General features: G+C 42.9%; 4 protein-coding genes across 5 annotated transcripts in view; all 4 read left to right on the top strand.

Moving 5' to 3' along the window:
* The window catches only part of LOC104754389 (thiamine pyrophosphokinase 2), a 2,789-nt gene extending 2,176 nt beyond the window's left edge, over positions 1–613 (top strand). The window contains exons 6-7 of the mRNA XM_010476571.2: positions 17–177; positions 282–613. Of these exons, the coding sequence (XP_010474873.1) occupies positions 17–177; positions 282–427 (307 nt within the window). The 3' untranslated portion in view covers positions 428–613. The remainder of the gene's footprint in view (positions 1–16; positions 178–281) is intronic.
* LOC104754390 lies at positions 722–3,161 on the top strand. 2 transcript variants are annotated; one of them, XM_010476574.2, is made up of 6 exons: positions 722–947; positions 1,786–1,967; positions 2,077–2,371; positions 2,471–2,638; positions 2,725–2,867; positions 2,962–3,161. In XM_010476574.2, the coding sequence occupies exons 2-6, from the start codon at positions 1,935–1,937 to the stop codon at positions 3,001–3,003; spliced, it is 681 nt and encodes a 226-aa protein (XP_010474876.1). In that variant the 5' UTR covers positions 722–947; positions 1,786–1,934; the 3' UTR covers positions 3,004–3,161. The 2 variants fall into 2 exon arrangements, with proteins under 2 accessions (XP_010474876.1, XP_010474877.1); XM_010476575.1 differs by lacking the exon at positions 722–947 and adding an exon at positions 1,009–1,279 and having other exon boundaries at positions 1,371–1,967.
* Positions 3,707–5,388, top strand: LOC104754388. The gene is made up of 2 exons (XM_010476569.2): positions 3,707–4,956; positions 5,193–5,388. Exons 1-2 carry the CDS (start codon positions 3,801–3,803, stop codon positions 5,225–5,227), a joined length of 1,191 nt encoding a protein of 396 aa, XP_010474871.2. The 5' UTR covers positions 3,707–3,800; the 3' UTR covers positions 5,228–5,388.
* The window catches only part of LOC104754387 (uncharacterized protein OsI_027940-like), a 2,097-nt gene continuing 1,813 nt past the window's right edge, over positions 9,476–9,759 (top strand). The window contains exon 1 of the mRNA XM_010476568.1: positions 9,476–9,600. Coding sequence (XP_010474870.1) covers positions 9,596–9,600 — 5 coding nt within the window. The 5' untranslated portion in view covers positions 9,476–9,595. The remainder of the gene's footprint in view (positions 9,601–9,759) is intronic.

Here is a 9,759-nt window from a genome sequence, read left to right as displayed (position 1 = left end):
GATATCCAGACACAAGGATTGTCCTTTTATCTGATGATTGCCTCATCCAACTCCTCCCAAAGACTCATCTACATGAAATACACATTCACTCTTCTCTTGAAGGTCCTCACTGTGGACTCATCCCTATTGGTACTCCATCTGCCAAAACCACTACTTCTGGGCTTAAATGGGATCTCAGTAAGTATATAACATTTTTTTTTGCATCTTCATAATCAGCATCATAATCTTCATAGATCGATCTAATTATTGTTTGTATCTGTTTGTTATGATCGTCTTTAAAGGCAACACTGAGATGAGATTTGGTGGGTTGATAAGTACATCAAACTTGGTTAATGAAGAGAAGATCACAGTCGAATCGGATTCGGATCTTCTCTGGACTATTTCTATCAAGAAAACTGGGCTTCCGGTAGAAAACAATACACCTTAGGCGCTCGCTGTAAAAAAAGAAGACTCTTTAGTAATATTATTCCTGGTGCATCTAATAACTTAAACATTATTTTTGTTGTTTTTAATTTCACTATTCGAGCTAGTAATACTTGGCTGTACCACTACTGTCGTTCTTTGAACATTATTAGATGCTTTTTTAAACGAGATCTATTTCTTTGGTTTTGTCATTTTCATGTGGGACTTCTTTGATTTTTATCGTAGTCAGAAGGTGACTGGGTGTTGGTAAAACGCACGTAGACAGACACACACACAGAGAGAGTCTCGTATAAGAAGAATCTTCCCACTGCAACCAAAACTCTTTTCCTCTTTTGCATCTTCAAACACAAAACAGATATCTCTTCTTGATCTTTCTTGTCGACTCAGCTCAGGCAATGAGTTTGATTCTTCACCTTTTGACAATTAAACTCATCATACATATTCCCTCTCGATCACCTTTCGAGCAAATAAAGATGACGTTCCTGTTGGCCCAAGTCCATTACTACGAAGACCATTATTTATTGGTATTTTTTTTTTTGCTTTAATAACGTGTTTTGGTTAATTTCCTTTTTCTTGTTTTCTAAGAAAGGCTTCTTTGGGTGTTTAAAGTCTTTTTTATTTTATCTTCCCCTACGTCGGTTCGGTTGTGAGCTAGGCTAGAAACTATATAAGTGTTCTTGGGGTTTTAAGGTTTTGGGGCAGCTTTTGATCATCAAAACAAGAAGTCGGTCTCAAGAGATTATTTTGATTGAGCGAAGTAGGTCTGATCAAGAGTAATAATATATCTTCTCTTGGTTGAGCTACATTACCAAGTCCTTACGCTGCGCCAATTCCCAACTCTGTGTCTCTCTCTCAGGTTAATAATAATTTCTCCAACACTACTCCGAAACGATTACAGCCGTGTTCCTCTCTCTCTCTCTGACTCTGAATTGTGCTTTCTTCGTTAGGGTATTTTACAAGAGTCGTCTTGAATAATGATGAAGAAGGCTACGCCGGAGGAGGCTCGGGCCGTAACACGGGTCTTTTGGGACATCAAGATGTGCCCTGTTCCCGATGGCTTTGATCCTCGCCTTGTCCGTCCGTGTATGTCAATGTTCTTGGAGAAGAAAGGCTACCATGGTCTTCTCAACGTCACTGCCTTTGGCGAACTTTCGGACGTCCCTATTGAAACTCTTAGTGGGGTCTCTTCCAGTGGTGTTCATCAGATAGATGTTTGATGAAAGAGCGTTGGCCAATAGAACTACGGCCGCATTCTAAGCATTCCCAAAACCCAAATTCAGCCGTTTCTGACATCTGTCCTCTGTGTTGAGTGTTGTTGAAATCTACTCTTTTAACTTTTTTTTTTTCTTTTTCTTTCCACAGACTCAGGGGAACTCGAGGAGGATAACAGCGGTGAATATCCCTTCTCGTGCAGTGAACAGCCCTTCTCGATTTGCTCAGTATGCAGCTACAAGACTTATTTCCATTGGGCTGAAAGGTTTACCATTGATTCTGCCTTTGAAAGGTTCACCATGCATCTGGATAGTACATCCCATCAACAGAAGGTAATTAATCATAGCACGGACTTGTTTATTTTTGTCATTGTCTTTGACTATTTTTTGTCATTGTCTTACTATTGTGGTTGTCTTTTTTTTGTTTTCTTCTGATTGGCAGTTGTCTACACTGCCTACTATAAGTAGGCAACTCCAATACATGAGTGCACCAGTAAGTGAACTTCCTGAGAAAAACATGGAGGCAGTAACATCGGTCTTTTGGGACATCAGGACGTGTCCGGTTCCACCTGGCTGTGATCATCGTCGGGTCGGTCCGTGTATTAAACGGTTTTTGGGAAATAAAGGTTATTCTGGTCCTCTCACCATCACTGCCATTGGGTCACTAACAGACTTCCCTCGTGACTTTCTGGAAGAAGTCTATTCCAGTGGAGTCTCTCTACATAACGCTTTCGGCGGTTAGTATCTTCTCATCTTTGTGCCTTTCTTAGTAATAGTTATGGATGGATGTTTTTCTTGTTGAATAGAGTGTCTCAAGTCTTTATTTTCTGAAACAGAAACAGCGTTTGTAGACACTTTGGATGGACTTATTATTGATTTTACCTTCAAGAATGAACCTCCAGCTAATATAATGGTTATATCCGACGGAAAATACTTCACTTCGAAAGATTCTTTCAAGCTAGAATCGACTGGATACACTATTATGCGATCTAATACTCTGCCAGGTTTGTGCCTATAATCTCTAACTGTTTACTTTCCACAGATTCAAGGGCACTTGAGTATAATTTTTATTTATTTTCCATTGATTCAGAAGTTGAGGATGATTTAGAAGTTGAGGAAGTTGAAACGAGTGAGTCTGCCTTCTGGATTTGCTCTGTATGCGACATGGATACACCTTCCCAAGGCTTTAAAAGCTTCATCAATCATGTTCATAGTAGGCAACATCAACAGGAGGTAATAATTAAAGCAAACTTGTATTAATACATTTTGTCATTGCACTTTTTGTTTGCCTAATTCTGACCTCTCCTGCTCTCCTGCACTTATGTAGTTGAGGGAATGGGTTGCCTTTGAATCATTGGGTCGAGAATAAGAAGAAGTGAAGAAGGCCCGTTTTTCAAGTCTCGTTTCCTTAAGAAGAACTTATGCTTATTTTCTCGTTTCTTGTTTGTTTTGTTTCTTGGTACTAATAATACTTTTGGTATTAGACTTATTTAAGTAAGAGAGAAACTCATGGAATGGCTAAATGAACTTATGGTTACGTTTCATGCAATCAATCACGAAAGAAAATTAAGAGCCCAAAAGAAAATGGTTACGTTTCATGCAATCAATCACTGAAAGTGCACCACTAAGTCGGGGCTGTAGTATTCAAGAAAGTCACTTAAGTCTCTTTCTCGTTCGTTTCTCATAGTACTGTAGAAGCGAAGCGGAAGAAGATTAATAAAAAAAAAAACCTAAACTCACTCTTTTTGCTCTGAGATTTTCTTTGCGAATTTGGGCCGGCGTTGATGGAGCTACGCTCCCACAAGAATGCGATTCTTCCGGTTACTAGTAGTAGCGAAGGTAATCTTATGTTTCTTCTTCTTCGTGGTAAAGAAGAAATCGACTGGATACACTATTATGCGATCTAATATTCTGCCAGGTTTCTGTTAGTTAAGATACACTCTTATCTCATTCAGGGAATATACGAATCTATTGTATAGTTAAGATCTCATTAGATATGATTCTCATATGTATATATACTTCCTATGATGAATGTGAATGATCATCGAGTGTTCTACATTTACATGGTATCAGAGCGCCAAACGATCTCGCAATCCCTCTCTCTCTTTTCTTCTTAATTCTCGATCTTTTCTCTCCCTCTCTCTCGATCTCTTCTCTTCTCTCGCCATGGCTGCTCCCACACCTACTTCATCTGACAAGCCGTTTGGCATCAGCCAGATTCGAGCTTACATCCCCATCATCCTCGATCTGGAAAAGATGAATGTGTGGCGTGAACTGTTCGAGACCCACTGTCTCACATACGGTGTCCTTGGTCACCTCGACGGTACAACCGTCGCCTCTTCGGACTCGGATAAGGCGTGGAAGGAACGTGATGGTCTCGTTAAAATGTGGATTTACGGAACCATCGCTGATTCCCTCACCGAGACGATTCTCAAGCCAAAGAGCACCGCTCGGGATCTCTGGCTTTCACTTGAAGGCAATTTTCGCGATAACAAGGAAAATCGTGCCTTGCAATTGGAGAATGAACTCCGTACCATCACCATCGGTGATCTCTCTGTCCAGGAGTATTGCCGCAAGATCAAATCTCTCTCCGATCTCCTCACCAACGTCGACTCCCCAGTCTCTGACCGTCAACTCGTTATGCACTGCCTCAATGGTCTTAACGAGAAGTTTGACGGCATCCACAATGTTATCCGTCATCGCACACCGTTCCCAAGTTTCAGCACTGCTCGTTCCATGCTCCAATCAGAAGAGGATCGGCTTAAGCAGCAGCTCCGTCACACGACACCTTCTCCCGTGGCTACCACATCATCACCCACTGTGCTCTACTCCGCCGATAACGCCTCTCCTCCGACCCACAACAATCACAACAACAACACGAACCGGGGATCCTACAAGTCACGCGGTCGTGGCGGCGGCGGTCGTGGAAACAGGGGAAGGGGACGTCACAATTCATATGGGTCTCACAACAATGGGCCTCCACCTTTTGGCGGAACAGGCCCAACTCCTTTTGGATACCCACCTATCGGCTATGGACCTCCCCAGTGGCCATATCCGTATTACCAAGGCCCTCTGATTCAAGCCCCATACCCGAACCAGTTTCACCAACCGGCGATGCCTCGCTCAAACGGTATCCTTGGCCAATTCCCGGCGTCCTCTCCTGCTCAAGCTCACCTCTCCCAAACGTCTCCACCGCCTCACTCAACTCCGCTGGTTCCGACTGCTCTTGCTCAAGCCTTCAACACCATGACGCTCCAGGAGCCTTCGGATTCCAACTGGTACATGGACACCGCGGCAACGAACCACATCACCACTCAACCAGGTACCCTTGCTTCTGTTTTTAACTCGCGCATAACGCCTTCAGTGTTAGTCGGAAACGGTTCTTTTGCTCCTGTTACTAAAACCGGTCATGGTTCTCTAGCCTCCTCCTCTCGCTCACTTGTCCTTAAAGATGTTCTTGTTTGCCCTTCTTTTATTAAAAATTTAGTCTCTGTTCGCCGTTTTGTCACTGATAATCGTTGCACCGTAGAGTTTGACCCTTTTGGTTTCTCTGTCAAGGATCTACTGAGCAGGATAATCCTACTCCGATGTGACAGTCCGGGTCCTCTCTACGCGGTGACACCTTCCAACCACTCCTCCCGTCCTCTCGCTCTCGTCTCGGGTAGTTCTCTCTGGCACCGTAGGTTGGGTCATCCGGGTCTCTCCATCTCTCGTTCCTTACATTCGTTGGGTTTATTATCAAATAAAACGGCCGACATGACTTCTTTGTGTCATGCGTGCCAAATGGGTAAACACGTTCGTCTTCCTTTCTTTTCTTCTTCGACTGTTGTCACTGAACCTTTTCAAATCATTCATTCTGATATTTGGACTTCTCCGGTTCTCAGTAATAATGGTTTCAAGTATTATCTTTTATTTTTGGATCACTTTATTCATTACATTTGGGTTTTTCCCCTGCAAAAGAAAAGTGACACATTCAACAAGTTTTTACAATTCTCTGCTTATGTTCGCACCCAATTTAACAAATCAATCCGAGCTCTCCAGTGTGATAACGGTGGTGAGTACACCAGTCGGGAATTCCTTGACCACTTAACGGCCACCGGTACCACCCTGCGTCTATCTTGCCCCCACACATCACAACAGAACGGACGCTCTGAGAGGATGCTTCGCACAATCAACAATCTTGTGCGCACATTACTCATTCAGGCCTCGATGCCTTATTCTTATTGGGTCGAGGCCCTGTTCACTGCTGTCCATACTATCAATCTCCTGCCCTCTGCCTCCATTCAAAACCAAATTCCATTCACCTGCCTCTTTCACAAACCGGTTGATCACTCTCATCTCCGTGTTTTCGGATGCCTCTGTTATCCCAACATGCTGTCTACCTCGTCTCACAAGCTTGCACCAAGGTCCGCAGCATGCATTTTCTTGGGATATCCTTCTCATCATCGGGGTTACCGCTGTCTAGAGCTCTCCACACGGAAAATCATCATCTCTCGCCATGTCACCTTTGTCGAAGATGTTTTCCCGTTTAAAGCTCTTCCCTCCTCTACACCTCCACCTGTTTTACAGCCAACTCCTCCACCTCTTTCACCTCCCATCTCACTACCACAACCAACCCCTGCTCCACTTCCGACCGAACCAGCTCCAGTCCAAAACCAACATGCCATGACTACTCGAAGTAAAAATGGTATTGTTAAGCCTCGTACCCCTCTTTGTCTCCACACCGATATCATCTCTCCTCTTCCCTCCTCTCATGTACAGGCTGCAAAAGACCGTTTTTGGAATAACTCTATGCAGGTGGAACACAATGCTCTTGTTAAACGCAGAACATGGGACTTGGTTCCACGTCCTCCTAACGTTAACATTATTCGTTCTATGTGGCTTTTTCGACATAAATTTGATGCAGATGGCAAGCTTTCCCGTTACAAGGCGAGGTTAGTAGCTAATGGAAAATCTCAGCAGCTTGGGATCGATTGTGATGAGACTTTTAGTCCTGTGATCAAGCCAGCTTCGATTCGAGCCGTCCTTCATGTAGCTGTTGCTCGTAACTGGCCCCTGCGCCAGCTTGACGTGAAGAATGCTTTTCTTCACGGCGATCTAGAGGAAACGGTGTATATGCATCAGCCACCAGGGTTCGTTGATCCGTCGAAGCCTCACCATGTGTGTCTCCTCCGTCGATCTCTCTATGGCCTTAAGCAGGCTCCCCGGGCTTGGTACAATCACTTTGCTAGCAAAGCAAAACACATCGGCTTCTTTCAGAGTAAGTGTGATCCGTCGTTGTTTATTCTACATCGCGGCATTCATCGGGCATATCTTCTTCTCTATGTGGATGATATAGTTCTCACCGCATCTGACACAACTCTTCTCAACAACATTGTCACCGCACTCAGCTCGGCCTTCGACCTCTCCGACTTGGGTAGGCTTCATCACTTTCTTGGTATTGCTGTCAGCTACAACGATGCCGGTCTTCTCCTTAGTCAACAAAACTACGCTGCTGACATCCTCCACCGTGCCTCCATGACCAACTGTAATCCCGCTCACACTCCGGTTGACTCTGCTGCCAAGCTCTCTGCTGATGACAGTCCACCAGTTGCTGATCCGACACTATACCGGAGTCTTGCCGGCGCCCTTCAGTATCTAACATTTACACGCCCCGACATCTCCTTCGCTGTTCAACAGGTTTGCCTGTTTATGCATGACCCTCGTGAAAGTCACCTCACTGCCCTTAAGCGGATTCTACGTTATGTGAAGGGAACCATATCTCATGGTCTTCAAATTCATAAGTCCTCCACCGCTGATCTTGTTGCCTACTCTGATGCTGATTGGGCTGGTTGCCCCTCAACGCGACGCTCCACCTCTGGTTATGCTGTGTTTCTTGGTGACAGCCTCATCTCTTGGTCCTCCAAGCGACAACATACGGTCTCTCGCTCTAGTGCTGAAGCAGAGTACAGAGGAGTTGCCAATGCTGTTGCTGAAGCTTCTTGGCTCCGTAACTTGTTCCTTGAACTCGGTTGTCCTCTCACTAAAGCAACTCTTGTTTACTGTGATAATGTCTCGGCAGTATACATGTCCTCTAATCCGGTGAAACACCAGCGTACTAAGCATGTGGAGATTGACATACACTTTGTCCGTGAACGTGTAGCCCTCGGCCAGGTTTGTGTGCTTCATGTACCGTCCTCACTTCAGTACGCTGATATCTTCACCAAAGGTCTGCCGTCGTCTTTGTTCAACGACTTCCGCTCCAGCCTGAACGTCCGACCTCCTCCCGTTCTGACTGCGGGGGAGTGTTAGTTAAGATACACTCTTATCTCATTCAGGGAATATACGAATCTATTGTATAGTTAAGATCTCATTAGATATGATTCTCATATGTATATATACTTCCTATGATGAATGTGAATGATCATCGAGTGTTCTACATTTACAGTTTCGAGCTAGAATCGACTGGATACACTATTATGCGATCTAATACTCTGCCAGGTTTCGAGCTAGAATCGACTGGATACACTATTATGCGATCTAATACTCTGCCAGGTTTGTCCAACATACATATCTGTTGCTGAACTAGCTACTTTTTTTTTCACAGATTCAGGGGAATTTGAGGAGGATAAGTGCAGTGAAACGGGTGAACATGCCTCTTGGGTTTGCTCAGTATGCGATGATATTTCTGGCCAAGGCTTTGAAAATTTCACCAAGCATCTCAAACCATAGAACATGCACTAAAGGTAATTAAGCATTCCATCCAAACCAGATGGACTTGTTGTATCAATACGTTTTGTCATTGTCGAACTGTTTTTGATCAGTCAAACAAAGCTCTTACCACAAGTAGTTGATGTGCAGATGTCATGCCCGAGTCCTCCTAGTGAGAAAGACGAGGATGCAGCTGAATCCGGAGATGAGGAGGCTCGATCCCCTTGATTCTCCTTCCGGGTAATGCTACTACCATTGTGAGTGAGGAAGCAAGCAACCAACCAAAGGCCTCTTTAAATATCTGAAAATGTTGAAATTTCTGAATTTTACTTTTGTTTGCATACATTTGACCTCATGTTACTTGAGAAAGTCTGAAATAGTAAAGTTATTTCATTTTTGTTTTTTAATTTAGAAAATCATTGTTTTAAGAACAAGAAATAAATAAATAAAAAAACTCAAAACATCAATCTATTAGGATTAGTGGGAATACGTAATTGTTCTTGCTTTCTGAAAACCATGATGTTAATCGCTTCTAGCTACACCTCATCCTCATTTATGCTATATCAGTCTATTAATTGTTTTTTCACGTTACACATGTGAGAGGTCAATGCTCATGATTACATACTAAAATCCTACACCTACTTCTAGAGGGCAAATGTTGGTTTAACAAATAGTAGTAATACTTGTGCTTATATTTTTCTAATGCAATCTCGAGTTTGCGGTTGACTTAATGCAATCATTGCAAAATGTTAATCGTGCTGTAATTTGTGTTTGCGTTTTAGAGTTATGTGATTGTGTAATCCCACTTCCCATATATAGTTTGGAATAGAAAATTGTAAATCTAGAAGTTTAGAAAAACGTTTTGTTACATGCTTTTAATAGGGGAAATTGTTGGATTCATACAACTGATACAAGAGCATTGATAGATGATACCAAAACTTTAAGTTTGGTTTAAGTATCGAATTTGGGCCCAAAAAGAGTAGTAACCTATTTCGTAAAAGTAAAAAAGGCTTTAATTGCTTTTTCTGTCCAACAATATAATCTCAGCCGTTGGATTCTATATGATTCACCTAACTTTCTGTACACTAGCACGCATACGATAACTACTCGATGTTCTTCTTCCTCTTCTATAACATAATCTATCTGAAGAAACTAAAGAAACAGAGAGAGAGGCTCTCTTCTTCGATCAAAAGAAAAAATATTTGCGTCGTCATCATCGTTGTTATTCTTTAGGGTTTTTACACGAGTTCCTTCTGCTTCGTGTTTACATTATGAGGTAAAAACAAGTCGGCGTCTTTTTATATAATTCTGGTGGATTTAGGGATACGGTTTTCTTAGTTTCCTGTAAGTTGGGAACAAAACAAAAAAAACATTTTGGGGGTTTTAGATTCAGACCTAGGGTTTATGGTGTCGGCTCAGTAACTTCTTTGCGTTC

This window comes from Camelina sativa, chromosome 17 (assembly GCF_000633955.1).
Source record: "Camelina sativa cultivar DH55 chromosome 17, Cs, whole genome shotgun sequence".
NCBI classification, from domain to species: Eukaryota; Viridiplantae; Streptophyta; class Magnoliopsida; order Brassicales; family Brassicaceae; genus Camelina; species Camelina sativa.
The sequence above is the reverse complement of the archived record's forward strand: the minus strand, read 5'-3'. Positions and strand labels throughout refer to the sequence as shown.

What these genes read in the sequence shown, in the direction of transcription:
- LOC104754388 (XM_010476569.2), top strand. Translation starts at nt 3,801, where the DNA reads ATGGCTGCTCCCACACCTACTTCATCTGACAAGCCGTTTGGCATCAGC. An exon ending in CCACATCACCACTCAACCAG is followed by an intron (nt 4,957 to 5,192) that starts GTACCCTTGCTT and finishes TTCTCTGTCAAG; the next exon opens with GATCTACTGAGCAGGATAAT.
- LOC104754390 (XM_010476574.2), top strand. Translation starts at nt 1,935, where the DNA reads ATGCATCTGGATAGTACATCCCATCAACAGAAG. An exon ending in TCTACATAACGCTTTCGGCG is followed by an intron (nt 2,372 to 2,470) that starts GTTAGTATCTTC and finishes TTTCTGAAACAG; the next exon opens with AAACAGCGTTTGTAGACACT. An exon ending in GCGATCTAATACTCTGCCAG is followed by an intron (nt 2,639 to 2,724) that starts GTTTGTGCCTAT and finishes CCATTGATTCAG; the next exon opens with AAGTTGAGGATGATTTAGAA.